This window comes from Protomyctophum parallelum, assembly GCF_964188405.1.
Source record: "Protomyctophum parallelum genome assembly, chromosome: 19".
NCBI classification, from domain to species: domain Eukaryota; kingdom Metazoa; phylum Chordata; class Actinopteri; order Myctophiformes; family Myctophidae; genus Protomyctophum; species Protomyctophum parallelum.
In genome coordinates, this window is record NC_139717.1 from 28049500 (window position 1) to 28067327 (window position 17828).

At 48.9% G+C, this 17828-nt stretch overlaps 1 protein-coding gene across 1 annotated transcript; it reads left to right on the top strand.

The window, feature by feature from the left end:
• The first annotated feature begins 151 nt into the window (after positions 1 to 151).
• Positions 152 to 16182, top strand: mcm3 (minichromosome maintenance complex component 3). Its single transcript, XM_083791071.1, has 17 exons — positions 152 to 312; positions 647 to 759; positions 1551 to 1759; positions 2727 to 2857; positions 3104 to 3342; positions 3804 to 3912; positions 4038 to 4191; positions 4336 to 4467; positions 4885 to 5093; positions 5247 to 5421; positions 6216 to 6342; positions 6562 to 6712; positions 6994 to 7134; positions 7388 to 7509; positions 7961 to 8025; positions 8312 to 8396; positions 15606 to 16182. The coding sequence occupies exons 1-17, from the start codon at positions 238 to 240 to the stop codon at positions 15802 to 15804; spliced, it is 2436 nt and encodes an 811-aa protein (XP_083647197.1). The 5' UTR covers positions 152 to 237; the 3' UTR covers positions 15805 to 16182.
• Positions 16183 to 17828: the final 1646 nt, after the last annotated feature.

The following is a 17828-nucleotide window of genomic DNA, read 5'->3' on the forward strand; positions in this document are numbered from 1 at the left end:
CGTCAAAGCGAAGCGTTCGATTGGGCAGTTACAAGTTACCCGCCATACATGCAAATGACCAAATGTACTGTGGACCAATCGCATGTCACGTTCCGACGTCTTCCCGGCACACGGTGGCGCGAAAACTCCGTGGGGTTTTCAGACAACGGAACGGAGCACACACACACAGTTCGTCCAGTCTGCAGTGTTTGTCTGTTCATTTAACACTTAATACTATTTTATAAAGAATTGATCATAATGGCAGCGGCCGTTGTGGATGACCTGGAAATGAGGGAAGCTCAGAGGGCTTACCTCGACTTCTTGGATGACGACGTAAGTTGAACTTTTTGGCTTGGCTAATAGAAATGGATTTATATGAAAGTGACACGAGCAGCCATGCGGCCTAGACAAGAGGACCAGTCTTAATTAATGTACAGCTTCATCATGCGAACTCAACTCAACTCATATGCATTGTCTGTAATTAAAGTCAAATACGTTTGAGTTGCTTGCAAGTTGCAACTAACACGATTACTAACGTGCACATGATTAGTTTATTAAAATATAGCAGTTAATTAGCATTACACGTATTCGCTACTCGGTCAAAATGTCAATTTCTTATTAGTAGTAGTTCTAAACCGATTAAACCATCAACAATGTTGTCTTACAGCAAGACCAGGGTGTGTATTCAAGCAAGGTCCGGGACATGATTAGTGACCAGAAGTCTCGTATGATCGTCAACATCAACGATTTGAGACGACGAAATGAGACCAGAGCTGCAAAGTAAGTGAACATGGCTGATTTAGGTTTGTTGTTCTTCTCACTGATCATTGGGTATCTTAGAGCCACGCCCACTAGCCTGAACTTTGTCTTTTTAAATGATTTAATAAGGAGGATCGTTGACATAGATTCATAATAGCTTTGTGTGTCTTCTTATGTTCGCAAGGCAAGCCCATGGTACTCCCGGCCTGTATGTGCCTGTTTGTTAGTGCACTGACAGAAAAGATGACTTTTAAAGACTTTTTTGAGACTGGACAGTGATGAAAGACAGTTAGGCAGAGGAGGGTTTATCGTGCAAGTCCTGTGTTGGAAACTAGAGGGAAATTTGGGAATCAAACCCCTTGTTCGGGTTATGTTCGTCCATAGCCTTCTAATAATCTAGTGGTTCTCAAAGTGGGATCCAGGAACCCCCAGAGGTCCTCAATGGGTTTCCAGGGGGTCCTCAGCAAAATTAGATAATATAGCATCAAAATCAGCGCTTTGGGTATTTAGAAAAGCGCTATGTAAATTTGAGCTGTTATGTTGTAACCACTTTGATATATACAGTATATTGGCTATTCGAAAACAGTCTTATCTACAAGCTAAAAGCACACTGCGGGACGTCGTGATCTTTTAAGCCCAAAGCACACCAATGGGTTGCCTGCCATGCAACTCCTTGCAACCAAACGGTTGCAAGTAGACGCATGTAGACTTTGGGCTTTAGATTGTGGAAAATGTGGTTTGTCGTTGACGTGAGAACCATTGCTCGCAACAAAGCCACCTGGAGAATATTCAGTCAGTCTCTGTCCTGCCAGGCTGATGAGCAATGCCTTCGAAGAGCTTCTGGCGTTCCAGCGTGCGCTAAAGGACCTGGTTGCCAACATAGATGCCACCTATGCCAAGCAGCACGAGGAGTTCTTCATTGGCCTGGAGGGAAGCTTCGGCAACAAGCACGTCACCCCACGCACCCTCTCCGCCCGCCTACTGGGTAGCATGGTCTGCGTGGAGGGCATTGTCACCAAGTGTGAGTACAGTAGTGATCTCCATATATGGAGCTGACCTGTTCTGACAGTCCATGTGTTTATCCTTCTCCATCCATCCTTCCTCTTCGATGTCTCCCTTTTGACTGATACCTGCCCATTTAAACTCTAGACGGGCCTTCCCCAAAATTATTAGTGCAGCCACGCCCGGCAGCCAGCAAAAGTTCTCAACAGGCCCGAAATGTAAGGCCCGGCCCTACCTGGGCCTTCATGAAACCCTGTACACTCAAGACACTGTCCCCACTGCCACCATTAGATCTCCATATATGGAGCTGACCTGTTCTGACATTCCCTATGTTTATCTGACCTCATGAAACCCTGTACACTCAAGACACTGTCCCCACTGCCACCATTAGATCTCCATATATGGAGCTGACCTGTTCTGACATTCCATATGTTCATCTGACCTCATCAAACCCTGTACACTCAAGACACGCTCCATATATGGCCAGTACAGAATTCATTCCACAGTTGATCTGACCCCCGCCAAAGCGCCAGTGCTCGCCCAGCAGTCTGCTGTCACCCAGGCACGCGACCTCTGCCTTTAGGAGTAGGGTCTCACTTTGTTTCTATTTATCTGTATCACTATCTATGTAGTTACAGTACAATGCTAGTGCATATCAGCGGACGTGCTATTGAAGAAATGCAAATTGTTGTCTGTTATACATTATTTGTGACTTTGTTTTAAAAGTATGTGTTCCAATCCTGACGTTTTCAGACACAACAAGAATATTTTTCAGTGCAAAGTCCTGAGTTTCCCTCATTTTGTATTATGTAACCTATAGATGAATCCGCGGAGTGGCATTCACAACTGCAGTGTCAAGCAGCACCACAACACACCGCAGGTTATGATTGCCTACAGGGCAGCTCTCTGTGGATCAATCAATCCTGACAGCATGGTTTACCATTTGTATTCGTTTGAGTGAGTATATGTATTATTCATCTCCCCAGGCTCCCTGGTGCGTCCAAAGGTGGTGCGGAGTGTTCATTACTGTCCTGCCACCAAGAAGACCATAGAGAGAAAATACACAGACATGACCTCCCTGGATGCTTTCCCTTCATCTGCCATCTACCCCACCAAGGTAAGGACTCGCATGACACAGACCTGCATTATATTGTTGTTTAATCCTATGTGATTGTAAATCAGATGAGTATCTAAGAAGGGCCAAAGGTATTTCACTATCAGTGTATGCACTGTATTTATACATAAATTGTGAGGGTGCCTATAGCCCAGGAGACCCAAATGGTTTGACAATGAACGTACCGCTGCGATTATGAAGTGATGGTCTTATTTTAGACTTATTTATATATATAAATAATATCCCCAGGATGAGGAGAACAACCCCCTGGAGACAGAGTTTGGCCTGTCTGTCTACAAGGACCACCAGACCATCACCGTGCAGGAGATGCCGGAGAAGGCACCCGCTGGCCAACTGCCTCGCTCTGTCGACATCATCCTGGATAACGACCTGGTGGACGTGATCAAACCTGGAGACAGGGTCCAGGTGGTTGGAACATACCGCTGTCTGCCCGGCAAGAAGGGAGGGTACACTTCTGGAACCTTCAGGTGAGGAATGATGTTTGAGGACAGAGTTATAGAACATCATCTTTTTATCGTTTAAATAAGGTAAGGCTGTAGTTGCTGCCACTTTGATTGTAATCATTATATTGAACATTGTATGCTCTGTGGACCAATGGCACCTTGCTTGATGTAGTACACAAGAAGAAATGCCTTTAGCTGTGAGGTTTGCAGACAAAGCATTAGTACATCCAGGTAGTTTGAAGGACCATACGGGTGGTCTGGCATGTTTAGCACAACTTAAATGTGCAATGTTTAGCCAACTTTGACTTAGTTCTACAGGTATGCTCCTGACCTCTGAACATTTGTTCAGAAAGTGAGGTCTATGTTTAAAAGCTGTGATTAGACGCATGGAGGGATCATGGCAATCCAGATAGTTCTGTAAGCACAGCTGTTGTGATGAATCGGGCCCGTTTTTGTCAAGTGAAAGTGTCCTCCTTCTTTCCCAGGACCATCATGGTCGCCTGCCATGTGAAACAGATGAGTAAGGAGGTGGCTCCTCAATTCACTGCTGATGATGTGGCCAAGATCAGACGCTTCAGGACATCTGAATCCAAGGTGATCTGATGCAGCAATGTCATTGTGAAGTGTTGCCAATTAATTGATTCAACTTGTTTCTGTATTTCCTGAACGAGAGAAATCACATTAAACATACGTCCTTTTATATTCCGTGTTCTCTTCAGGATGTTTTCAAACAGCTGGCACACTCTCTTGCCCCGAGCATCCACGGCCATGAGTACATCAAGAAGGCCATCCTCTGTATGCTGCTGGGGGGTGTTGAGAAGGTCCTGGAAAATGGCTCACGCATTCGAGGAGACATCAACGTTCTGCTAATCGGTACTGCATTGTTGTCATCAGCGTTGTGCATTTTCCGACGTTATTTATTTGTGTCCTCATGACAGGTTGCTTAGCACAGTGTTTTTAAGTTGGCCCAAGTCCAGTAATCCTTGTATTGACTCTCTGTCTGTCCATGCATTCCAGGTGATCCGTCCGTAGCGAAGTCACAGTTGCTGCGCTACGTGCTGCATACAGCCCCCAGAGCCATCCCCACTACTGGACGAGGCTCTTCTGGAGTGGGTCTCACTGCTGCTGTCACCACTGACCAGGAGACTGGTACACCACACACACACACCCCTAATGTGCAGAAATAAATAAGTGTACTCCATGGGCACCAGAGTTATTACAGATTTTTCTTTAACGAATCAAAGGTGCTTTGTCCTAAAATGATGAATTTGTGGCTTTTTATTTTGTCAGTGAAAAGTTGTACTGTCAGAAGAAAGCCTGTTTCAGAGGAGAAAATGAAAAACAATACGTTGTCAACAAATGATCATTGTTTGAAAGAACTATTTAATATCTACTATATCTATCTATTTTGTAGTCAATGTTTTGTTTGACTTTTATCGATGCTTGATAAAGGGGAATTTTGCGTATGATTTACTTTCTGTAGAAGGCTTGTGTGGAGATGTGATTTACTAAGCCTTTTTAAACAACATACACAGGCATCATTCAACAATCTCATGTCCTCTCCAGGTGAGCGTCGCCTGGAGGCAGGTGCCATGGTGCTGGCCGACCGGGGTGTTGTGTGCATCGACGAATTTGACAAGATGTCGGACATGGACCGCACGGCCATCCATGAGGTGATGGAGCAGGGCCGTGTCACTATTGCAAAAGCAGGCATCCATGCCAGGCTCAATGCCCGTTGCTCTGTGCTGGCTGCTGCCAACCCTGTCTATGGCAAGGTGAGTCTGTAGGGACCGATGTGTCAGACATGCAGGTCCTGGAAAACAAGGCCTTAGGTCATTTGGCTCTAATTTCCAGGCCATAAATACAGTTCAATTATGACAGCTATGACTTTTAGTAGTAACATTCGCCCGCCTGTATCCTGTGCCCAGTACGACCAATACAAGACCCCCATGGAGAACATCGGGCTTCAGGACTCCCTGCTGTCGCGTTTTGACCTCCTCTTCATCATGCTGGACGTGATGGACGCTAAACAGGACAGAGAGATCTCTGACCACGTGCTGAGGATGCATCGTTACCGCGACCCCCGTGAGCAGGAAGGATCAGGTACGGTCACATCCTGACTGTTCATTTAGCCCTGAGAGTAGGGGTCCATTTGGTTACATTTGTAACATTCTCAGAGTTAGAAGAACTGCAAGGAGTTGCATTGGTGCGGTTTGACCTTAAAACTGTTTTGTTGCAAAGGGGTCACAAGTCTCACGACTAGTTGCAGTGGTGCGGTTTGGCCCTAACACTGAAGACAAGATATTTGACTTTATTTAATAATCATCTAATAACCTTTGTGTGGGATTATTATTATTATTAAAAAAATGTACAAAGCAGGTAGGATTCAGAAAAATGTGTTCAAATGTGAAGGATAAGCCATAGGCATTCGATTTTTATGATCAGCGCAAGAACAATTAACTTAAGGTTACAATCAGCGTTCCAACAACACAATAGAGGGTATGCGCGTGACATAATCATCAAACCCGAAAGTTATGCAGGAAGGCCTAATGACTGTTTGTTTAAGCCACAAACTGCTTCTGAGAGGAAACGGCTCAGGTTGAGCGGGGAACAGGCAGTATACTGTATATATTCTTTTTTTTTTTTAAGATATTTTTTTGCGGCTTACGCCTTTTATTGATTTTTGAAGGGACAGACAGTAGGCTGACAGGAAACGGGAGAGAGATGGGGGATGACATGCAGTAAAGGCCGTGTCGGGTCCGGGAGTCGAACCCGCGGCACACTGCGACTGGATTACCAGTCCGGTGCCCAGACCGTTACGCTACGGCCTGGGCCAACTGTATATATTCTTGTAGTATTATTTGTGGTTATTTTTTAATTGTTCCCTATCTCCTAAGTTCTGGCGTTCGGTGGGACAGTCGACGTTTTGGCCACAGAGGACCCAGACGCAGCACAACAGGACCAAGAGGAACTGCAGGTTTATGAGAAACACAACAACCTGCTCCATGGCAGCAAGAGACGCAGGTATGCACACACACACACACACACACACAATTTATTTTTTGGGTCTTGAGCTAAAACATTTGGGAACTACTGAGCTAGTAGGTTTGTTACAACTGCAATATTTGCGTGACACCTTCGTAAATCTAGAGTGCATCGCCGGCTTTTATCCTTGCAGGTTGCAGGTTGACTTCAAAGGGATGAAGTGTCAAATGTAATAAATGTAATAATCCTTTGTTTCAGGCACAAGATCATCAGCAAGGAGTTCATGAGGAAATACATCCACATTGCCAAGGTACTGACTCCAACGCTGACACAAGAGGCGGCCAATCACATCGCAGAGGAGTACTCCAGACTGAGGAGTCAGGAGCAGCTGGGTTCCGACATTTCTCGGGTAAGTAGAATACACACACGCACCCGAATTCATGAAAGGGTTTTGGAAATTCACAGCTCATCATTGTACAAGGCGCAAAGTGCTCAATTATAGTTTACCAGGCAATTTGCCCTAAAGTGACCATGTCCATAAATGGACACTAAGAAAGAAATGATAAAAGGTAATTGTGTGCGGTATTTAATAACCACAGACCTGTAGAAACCCAGTTAGTAGCACCCTATGACACTGTGAAATACTCCATCATCGTTGCTGTGCATTGAATAAGCCTTTCTTTCCATCAGACCTCTCCGGTGACCGCTCGTACACTGGAGACCCTCATCCGTCTGTCGACGGCCCACGCCAAGGCCCGCATGAACAAAACCGTTGAGCTGGAGGACGCGGAGGTGGCTGTGGAACTGGTCCAGTTCGCCTACTTCAAAAAGGTTTGCTCATGCCTTTATATGCTGTATGTACGCTGTATGTAACTGCAAACCTCCGCTCCGTCCATTCAGAAGCGTCCCTAAAATTAAAACAACACTGAAAGAAGAACACAGATTATAACTGCTATCAGGGAACTTTGATGATGAGCTGTGTTTCTATAGGCCGAGCTGTAACATTATTGTAAAATGGATTCTGGATTGGGATGCGAGCGTAAAAGGAATCTCATTTGTGGATTGTTCTGTGTGCTCTGAGCAGGTTCTAGAGAAGGAGAAGAAGAGGCCCAGACAGGAGCGCGACTCTGGGTCAGAGGATGAAGAAACAGAAGCAACCACACAGAGCTCTCAGAAGAGCACACCGGCTCGGTCACAGACAAAGAGGTACACACACAAAACAACATTATTTTGAGGTCCCAGGCCCCACTGAACAGAGCATTATTTTGAGGTCCCAGGCCCCACTGAACAGAGCTTGTGTTTCTAAAACACATTGCCTTCCCAGAACAATATCTCTTAATATATTTCAAACTTCCAGGTTAACAAAAATAGAATTTCTCTAACTTAAATGAGAACTCACAACATTACTTTTATTATTTGTGTTAGCATGCCTAACCACCCATGTACGGTAAGTGCTTTATGTCATTTTTGACAATTCAGTGCCCATACTGGGAATATGGATTGTCTAGTAGTGTACAATTTAAAAACACAAAGCAAATCCTCATACCGTATGAGTCCTACTCAATCTATGAAAACGATGCAAGAAAAGGAAAATGCCCAAGTTCTCCTAACAGTAAGGTTCATGACATTAATCAATTCATGCGTTTGTGTGTTGTAGGAGTCGCCGTGAGTCTCAGGGCGACGATCCTTTTGACTTTGATGCAGAGCATGACGTCCCTGAGAGTAAGTCCACTGTTCCTCGAAGACCTTTTCTTAAGGCAGTTCGCCTTTATGTACATTAAAGTACAACTCGAACAGTTACCTGCACCATCTGATTAAAAAAATGGAGTAGACCACATTTTATATCTAGTGGTGGTTTGTCTTAATTCAACCTGGCGTCCCTATTGTGGGCATGTCATTATAAGCGAGGCACCTATGGGCAAGTCAACATCTTGGGAGTTCAACTATTTTCACCATTTGCTGTATGACGAAGTTAACCATTCTCCATTGCTCTCTTTCCCATCCCCAGTTCAGGCAGGAACACCCAAACCTCCCGCGCCGCAAGAAGAAGAGGAGGATGCTGCCATCCCCCCTTCACAGCTCTCGGCAGACAGGTGGGTTCACTGGCACCTCTTCGTAATGTGGTTTAAAGTGATGCCACACACAAAGGGAAACTCTGGGTTACTTTAGTAACCTCAGTTTATCAAGCGAATCGAGCGAGAGAATCGCCTAAGGGTGGCGCCATTTCCATGGTGCCAACACAGAATAAATCCATATACTCACGAAACAATACTGATTGGGTCGTGCAGCTGTCTGTCACGACTGTGGCTGCAAGCTCCGCCCAGAGCCTATAAAGCAGCGCACAGCCGGCAGACGTCATTCCTATCAACCAGTCCTTTTTCTGTGCTCTTTCTAAGCAAGAAGGGTAGTAAGGGCGATTCTCTCGCTCGATTCGCTTGATAAACTGAGGTTACTAAAGTAACCCAGAGTTTATCTAAGCTCATCTCGCTCAAGAATCGCCTAAGGGTGTACATAAACCCCCCGTATCACTACCACCAGTTGAAAAGGAGGCCCGACCCGGGATCCCTCCCCCAGCAGTCCCCTGCCCGTGGGGAGAAGGAAAGGCAAGGAGGCTATCTGGACCACAGGCCCAGTAGACAAGAACCTATCCAAGGAGCTAGCCAGCGTAGACTGTCTAAGCACTCAGACGCGGGCTGATGGTACCCCATCTTATATGCCCTAGGATCTATCTCCTGAAGTGCGCGTGTGTGACCGTTGTTCCCAACTGTCCCATCACATAGCGGCAGCTCCCGGAACGGCGTGAGCAATTCCAAAAGATGCCACGTCCAAGTTGTAGTACGTGGCGAAAGTCGAAGGGGACGACCAACTCGCCGCCGTACACACATCCTGAAGTGAGGCTCCCTTTGCAAGGGCCCAGGATGCAGACATGCCCCTCGTAGAGTGAGCCCGCAAACCCTCCGGGGGTTGTGCTCCTCTTTCGGCATAAGTCAACTGTATGGCTTCCACAACCCATTGTGAAAGTCTCACCTCGGTTATGGGAGTCCCTCTTCTCTGAGGGTCCCATGCAACAAACAACTGACTGCCCTTCCTAAAGGCAGCAGTCCTGTTCACATACAGTTTCAGTGCCCTGACAGGACAGAGACTGTTCAGTCTCTCGTCCTCCGCCGATGCGAACGGGGGCGGGTGGAAAGCCGCCAAATCTACCGGAGCACATCCGGAAGGAAAATTCTTAGGCAGGAACGACAGGTTCGGCCTGAGCGAAAAACCCTGTTATCGTTCCCACTGAACCTCATGCAGCTTGAGCTCACTGAGAGCGCATGCATGTCACTAGATCGCTTCGCTGTAGCCAAGGCGACCAGCAGGGCGGTCTTTAGTGAGAGAAATTTCAAACCCACTGTGTCCAGTGGTTCGAAGGGGGCTCTTGACAGAGCGTGTAGCACCAAGCTAAGGATCTAGATACCGGCCGAGCACGCTTGACACCCCTCATGAACTGACGAATCAATAAGTTCTCACTTATTGGTCTGTTGTCCATACCCACATGGTAGGCCGAACGGCCGCCAGGTTGAGTTTGACCGAGGAGTTCCCCAAGTTTCTATCCAACAATTCCTGCAGGAAGGTTAGGATAAGAACCACCGAGGCTTGAAAAGGAACCACCCGTTCCGGCCTCGCAGCACACCAGCGCACAAACACGTTTCAAGCCGTGTTGTACCGCTGTCTAGTTGAAGGGGCCCTGGCTCCCAAAATCGTCCCAATGACTCTAGGGGGCAAGCCCGTGGCTACTAGGGTCGACCCTTCACCGGCCATACCCAGAGATCTAGGTCCTGCGGGCGCGGGTGGAATATCTCGTGACCCGCCTGGGTAAGCAGATCCCTCCATAGAGGGAGCTGCCAGGGCCGGTCGTAGAGGAGGGGACAGATGTCCTGCCTCCAGGATCCTCGGGCTGGCGCCACTAGGAGCACGCTCGAGCCCTGAACCCTCACCCTGGCTAAGGTGAAGGGAATCAACTCCAGTGGAGGAAAAGCATAGAGTAGGCCCTGAGGCCACCGATGTGCCATCGCGTCCAGTCCCAATGGGAGCAGTCAGGGAGAAGAAGAGTGGACACTCCTCGTTCCCGCCTGCAGCGAACAGGTCTGCCACCGGTGTCCCGAACCTGTCCCAGATCTGTTCCACTACACCCGGGTGTAGGGACCAGTTGCTGTAGCGGAGGGGACCTCTGGACAACAGGTCTGCACCCGCGTTCAGAAGTCCCGGGACGTGGCAGGCTGTCAGTGACAGAAGACGTCTGTCGCACCAAGTCGAAAGCCTGTATGCCAACGTGTGCAGGCGTAGGGACCTCAGTCCACCCTGCCTGTTGATGTAGCACATCGTTGTCGTGTTGTCGGTACGGACGAGGACATGACAACCCCGTATGAGCGGCTCGAACGCTTGCAGCGCGAGGAAGACCGCTAGGAGTTCCAGATAATTGATGTGGGCGGACCTCAAGGTTCCATCCCATATCCCTCTGGCTGACCTGCCTTCGTGGGTGGCCCCCCACCCACTCAGGCTCGCGTCCGTAGTGACGACCTTCCTGGTCAATGGTAGACCAAGGGGGACTCCCTCCGTCAGGATCCGTCTGTCCGACCACCATCTCAGGGCGAGCGTGCATTCCCCGGGGATTGTCACTCGCCGCGAGAGGAATCTGGTGGGCACCCGTAGAGACCTCAAACAGCGCTGAAAGGGTCTCATGTGGAGTCTGCCCAACCGCACCGGAGAGATGGCCGATGCCATCAGTCCCGCCATACGTAGGCAGATCCTGAGTGGCAGTCTGTGTTCTCTCTGGAACAGGGCCACGCACTTCAGGAAGGCGTCGATCCTCTCCGGGCTCAACCGAGCCGTGAAGGAGACTGAATCCAGTGCTATGCCTATGAAGTTGATCGACTGGGCGGGCACCATAACACTCTTCTCGTGATTTATGGTGAACCCTAGGGAGGACATATGGGACACCACCCGAGTGGTGTTCCACAGTGCCTCCTGTGGCGAGCCCGCACTCAGAAGCCAGTCGTCGATGTAGCTTGCTACACGTAGACCTCGTCGCCGCAGAGGGGCCAGAGCCGTCTCGGTGCACGGTTGACGAACACCCTGGGGCTCAGGGACATCCCAGAGGGGAGAACCGTGTACTCGTACACCTTCCCCTTGAAACCGAACCTCAGGAACTTCCTGTGAGGTGGGTAGATAGGGATGTGAAAGTAGGCGTCTTTCAGGTCTATAGATGTGAACCAGTCGTTCAGGCGTATAGAGCGCACAAGAGACTTGGCTGTCAGCATCTTGAAGCGGAAGGACTTGAGGTACCGATTGAGAGCTCGTAGGTCCATGATTGGACGTAGCCCCCCCCCCCTTCTTCTTGACCAGGAAGTAGCGTGAGTAAGACCCGCTGCGACTCTGGCTCAGGGGTACCTCTCTGACAGCCTTCTTCTCCAGCAGAGTTGATCTCCTGCTGGAGAACCTGACCCGCCTCACCGCGTGCATCGGAGTAGAGGACTTCTCCGAATGCAGGGGGTCTCATAGCGAACTGGAGCCTGTAACCTCTCGCTATGGTGCGGAGAACCCAAGGAGACGCTCCGCACAGTTCCCACTGTGTCAGGCGACGCGCAAGGGGGTTCTCCATCGCCAGGGGAGCGCGTCGTCGCGCAGGGCTGGCGCCCCCTGGTGGACCAGAGAAAATTTCGGCATGACCCGTCCTGCCAGTGGCGTTTAGGCCCGCCACAAGGCCAAGGTCCCGCCCCACTGTCGGAGAGCCCGGGGGCTACTCCTGGCAGTGGGTTCATGTCCCCCCGATGTTGTTGTCGTTGTTTTTGTTTTAATGGCGTGAAGGCCTTCATTACAGGAAATAAAACAGGTACAACATTGGAAACAACAACATGTCGATGATCGGCTGCACCCGTGGTGATGCTCCGCATCGTGAGCCCCCGCCTCTTCCTGGGCGGTCTGAGTGTGAGAAGAACACTCGAATCCAGGCTCGGGGGGGGGAGGGGAGACGTCTGGTCTCGTCTCCCCTGGGATGGGGACGGTGTCACTTGCTCTGTGGCTCCCCACGGCCTCTGCCCTGGCCTCGTCTGGGGCCATGGGGCGGGCGGCCGTGGCCACGCCCAGCCGGGCGTCTGTCACGGTTGGGGGTGTCGGCCGAGGCACCGGACGGTGCCAGCTGGCCTCCTGCCCTCTCCTGGTGGGGCTTGGAGCCAGAGCGGCCACCCCTACCACCGCTGGTGTGTTGGGGTTGGCGTGCGGAGGGAGCTCTTGGAGGAGCTCGCTGTCCGTCGTCCACCTTGAAAAGCAGCCATCTAGAATGCTAAGCATGCTAGGGTGGCATCGGCCATCCAACGAGGTTGCTACTCCCGACCTCGAAAAGGTTAGCTAAACAGCTAAACAACCCTAGCTTCACAATGTACATACCTGTAATGTTGAGGGAAGCAGTCGGTAGTCGAGGGTCGCTGGGGAACCACGTCGAGTGAGACTCGTGCCTTTGGCCGCTGCGTGAAGTAGTAGCAGCGGTAGTTGTCGGTGAAGGCCTAGGACTGCATCCGACATCTCGTTGTCGCAACCACCCGGCTCGGGGGAGCCTCGTCGGTGGGCCGATGAGATCCCGCTGGAGGGAGAGCAGCACCCAGAGCCAGCCGGCGAGGCCTGGCTGATGTCTTGGGTCTGGCTCCACAGGCCTGTTTACCAGTGTGGTGAAGAGCGTGTGGAGCTTGTTGTTGGCGGTCCGAGCCGCCTTCCTGGCAGGGGAGGAGCCCAGGGAGGACTCGTCATGGTGTCTCTGAGACGCGTCAAGGTTGAGGGGTCTGGAGAGAGAGGACGAGGTGGTGGGCCTAGGCCTCGAGGTTTGGGGCTGGTCGGGACAGCCGGGCTCGGAGGTGTCGACCAGGGACCTGTCTTGGTGACTCTTGACGCGTGAGATGCGTCAGCTTTTCTCCCCGTCTGCGAAGCAGAAGCAGCAGGGGTAGAGACCAGAGGTCTCGAGAGCCTGGCGAGCATGCTCTAGACCCAGGCAAACCATGCAGCGAGAAAATTCCCGGTGGCGTTCCTCCTCGGGAACCCGGGAGGGCTGTTGTCACCCCTGCTGAAGGTCCTCCTGGGTCTGGTTGTGCTGTGTAGCGTCACCGCCAGTAGCCATGTTGCCTAGTGTAGTTTTCCAACTGTACACTGAGGTGTAATAAGGCTAGAAAACTAACCAGGGTCTTCCGACACAGGGAAGAGTCTTGTAGGTCAAGCACAGTTGTAGCTTAAAGAAGGAACCAGCAGTTCAAGACATTGTAGAAGCACTTCTCCTTTGAGTTATAATATAAAATTATAAAAGAAGAAGGTGGTGGAGTAGAAGAGTAGGACTCGTGGTGCTCCACTGAAAATCAGCTGTCTAAACAGAGAGGACCACGTTGTGAAACTGTGGTGGCCAGAGAGGCTGTTTAGTTGCGTGAAAGAAAGGCGCCGGACTACGGGAAGGCCGCAAAGCCTGGGGCTCGCGTAGCGCGGCCGTCGGGCTGGTGCTGTTTAGGTCTGACGACACAGAGCGATGCGGCGGTTCGTTGGGTAGTGCGGGTTGCGTAGAGCAGGCCCGTGGCCTTCGATAGCAAAAACAACCGTGCCAAAAGGAAGCTAGAGAAGCTGTAGTCAACGCCTGACGGCTGGAAACTAGCTAGTGTCTAGCGGAGCTAAAAGGCTATAGCTGCGTTAGCGGGAGCTAGCTAACCTAGGAAGGCTAGCGAAGCTGCGGCTGGATAGCAAGCTAGCGTCGTAACCCGGCTACGGTGGTTGCTTGTTGTTGGTGACGCTAAAATCAACGCCTAGCGGCAGAGGATTAGCTAGAAACACCGGTAGCAAGCGAAACAGTGTTGCAGCTTGCTGCTTATGCGGGTTGTCTGTTGCCAGGGTTCTGTTGAAGTTGCGACTGAAACATACCCACTGAGGGTCCTCCTGGGTCTGGTTGTGCTGTGTAGCGTCACCGCCAGTAGCCATGTTGCCTAGTTTAGTTTTCCAACTGTCCACTGAGGTGTAGTAAAGGCTAGAAAACTAACCAGGGTCTTCCGACACATGGAAGAGTCTTGTAGGTCAAGCGCAGTGTAGACGCAGCTAGAAATATATATATACATATATAAAAAATATATATATATATATAATAAACATATTTAATACATGTTAAATGTATGTCCAATATATTTAATAAATAGCTACAGGACCACAACAACAAACCATAGATTGCATATTACATATATAATATATACATATATATATATATATATATAATAAACATAATACAAACAGTAGCTAGAGGCAACAGGAGTAGCAACAGGAGTAGCCGCTAGAGGAGGCTAGAGGTAGCTAGAAAGGCTGCTAAAAGCAGCTAGCTAGTAGCTAGGGTCTTCTACCAATCTAGCCGTGGGCCGTGAGGCCGTATGGAAGCCTGTGATCGCGTGGAGCGGGGGCTTCCGAGCCGACGGGGTCTTGCGACACAACGTAGTGAGAAAGAGCGTGGTTCAGCGCGGGCTGAGGGAGTCTGTAAAACTGCGTGGTAGCTAGTAGGGTCCCTAACAGTTTTCGAGGCTTTAGCAGCAGAGAAAACAAGGGAAAAACAGAGCTAACAAGCTGGGGTTGCAAAACGGAGGCTTAACAACTCACCGTAGCAGAGCAGCGCAGGTTGACGTCCACGGATCGCTTCTTTCCGACGAGCGGCTGTCTCGTCCATTGTCGGCTGGCTCTTGTCCAAGGGCCAGGCAAAGCTTCGCGGCTAACGTGAGGTCTTCCGACGCTGGTTAGGCTAAGCGAAGAGCTAAGCTAGCGTTTGTCAACGCTAATAGAGCTATGTTCAAGAGGCCTCTCGGCACTGCTTGAAAAAGTCCTAGAAACTTACCTAGTTTCTTTTTCTGTGTTCGTGAGTGTAAGACCACCGGGTTTCCACCGCGAATTCCAGGGTACAAGTGAAGCACTCGTCCAGGGGGAATAATAGTCTCAACGGAGTTATGGAAGTGGTAGTCTTAGAAAATACATCTGTGTTAGCGCAGAAAAAGGCAGGAATGACGTCTGCCGGCTGTGCGCTGCTTTATAGGCTCTGGGCGGAGCTTGCAGCCACAGTCGTGACAGACAGCTGCACGACCCAATCAGTATTGTTTCGTGAGTATATGGATTTATTCTGTGTTGGCACCATGGAAATGGCGCCACCCTTAGGCGATTCTTGAGCGAGATGAGCTTAGATAAACAAAACGTTTCATTTTTGTTTGCTTTGCATGATATTGTCCTAATAATAATTCCACCTTTTTTTGTATCACTCACAGGCTGAAGGAGTTCAAGTCCTCTCTGTTCGCTGTCTTCCAGTCGCTTCACGCTCAGTCGGTGGGGCTGAATGCCCTGACCGCTGACCTAAACAAGGAGCGCCAGATGCCCTTCACGGAAGACGAAATCAGCGCCGCGCTGATCCGCATGCAGGACGACAACCAGATTATGTTGGCAGACAACATCATCTTCCTCATCTGAGGAGGAGCAAGAAATGTTCCGGAGGAGGGTTGGATTTTGAGATGTTTGTCTCTGAGACCAAGAAATGGACTTGTGAAGAAAGAAAAGTAATTTAGCCGTTTTTTGTTTTTAATAACATTTTAGTTTTCAAGGTTTAACAGTTTTTATAGAACTGTTTAGTAATGTTCAGTTACTGTTCCTTTTCAAAGCCAACATCGGCTGCATTTTTGTTTTATTTTATCCACTAATACCTTTAAAACAATACTAGTTTGAGGATGAGGATGACGTCTTTTTTATAATCGGGGTTATAATACATTTCTGTTATTGGAATTTGGAAAAGGCCCCCCCCCGCTTCCTTGTGTATATAAAATATTTCCATGGTTATTACTGTATGTATATGCACAGCAAATGGAAAATAAAACTCCACCTCATGTTCTTTGGTTGGAGCGTGCTTGATTGACCATGCAACAGTGGGGAAAGTGTTTGTAAAGGGGAAATGTTTTTGGGGTTATTTACACTTAAGTGGAAAGGGCTGTGAAGACTACAAGAGGACCAGAGGACTGACATGACATGACTCGGATCACAAGCCACATCCAATTATGAAGGTGTCCGGTGCAGAAAATGGCAGATCCACAAGCTGACAATGTGTCGCACCGTTACGTGTTGGCAGCTTGTACTGTATATTATCGGCAATATTTTGCATATTGTATGACTTAAGTATCTGGTTAAACTACTGTACTGCCCCACCTGCACACCCTTAATTCTGCCTCAGTGGAATGAGAAACAATGACTTGAATATCTGTATTCCTCAGCTACTCAAGTCTTTTGCACCTGCTAACATTTCAGCATTTATATGGTAGGCAAAGTGTAAGTGGTTAAAAAAAAAACAGGTTATAGACATGCAGTCAACCTGATTTTTCTGATTTGTTTGATAACCATAGATGTGGTTCGATCAACCTACATATACGGTAAGACCGTTTGTGATTCTACGCTGTGACCCAGTGGTACGGCGGGCCAGACATGGAGCGAGCATTTCCACCACCAGCAGCAGGCCAGGTTTCAAGTTCTGTAAACCGTCGAGCTGTAACCTATGCCTGCCTCCCCCAGTCTCTTACATTAACCACATGAACGCTAGTGTCCCAATTCTGGGCATTTAACAGGCAATCATTCAGCAATAACAATAATAAAATATTTGATGTACAGTTCAAAGGTTTTTGTTTATGACAATGAGAGATCCTATCATTTTTTGCATTCATATGGTGACTCAATAGTGACTGATTCTGAGAGTTTTTGCTTGGTGAGTATTGATGTCAAAGAGAAGGCGTTGGAGTTTAATTGACCTACATTCAGAGAGGACGCTGGCGTGGTCTGTTCGCTGCTTGCCTAACTGACATTAAAACATGGATGCAGGCCTGGGCCGCAGCCGCCGCACACTATCACACACTGCTGCTGCAACACTCATCCATGCCTTCATCACATCCAGACTCGACTACTGCAATAGCCTCCTGTATGGCGTCGCCATCAAGGTTATCAAAGAACTACTACTATGTTCAAAACTCTGCCACCCGCCTGCTCACCAGAACCCGGTCCAGGGACCACATCACACCTGTCCTCCATGAACTCCACTAGCTCCCAGTCAAGTACAGAATTGACTTCTCTGAACAGAATTGACCTCTCTGAACTCATCGAATGCCTGCTCCCTCAGGTCAAGCACTGCCAACCAAATGTAACCCCACAAGTCCAACAAGCAAACCTGGGGTGACAGGGCCTTCGCAGTGGCCGCCCCATCACTGTGAAACTCACTCCCAGCTCACATCAGAGCTGCCCCCACCTTCGAAACGTTCAAAAGCACACTCAAAACCCACCTTTTCAGACTTGCTTTCCCTACATAATTCCACTTTTTGTTTGTCTACCTTAGTGTCTAGCTTTTAACCTTTTTAACTTTTTTTATCTAGTTTATTTTTCTAATAAAACGTTTCATTATTTTGTTCTGTAAAGCGACTTTTGGTACCTTGAAAAGCGCTATATAAATTGTATGCATTATT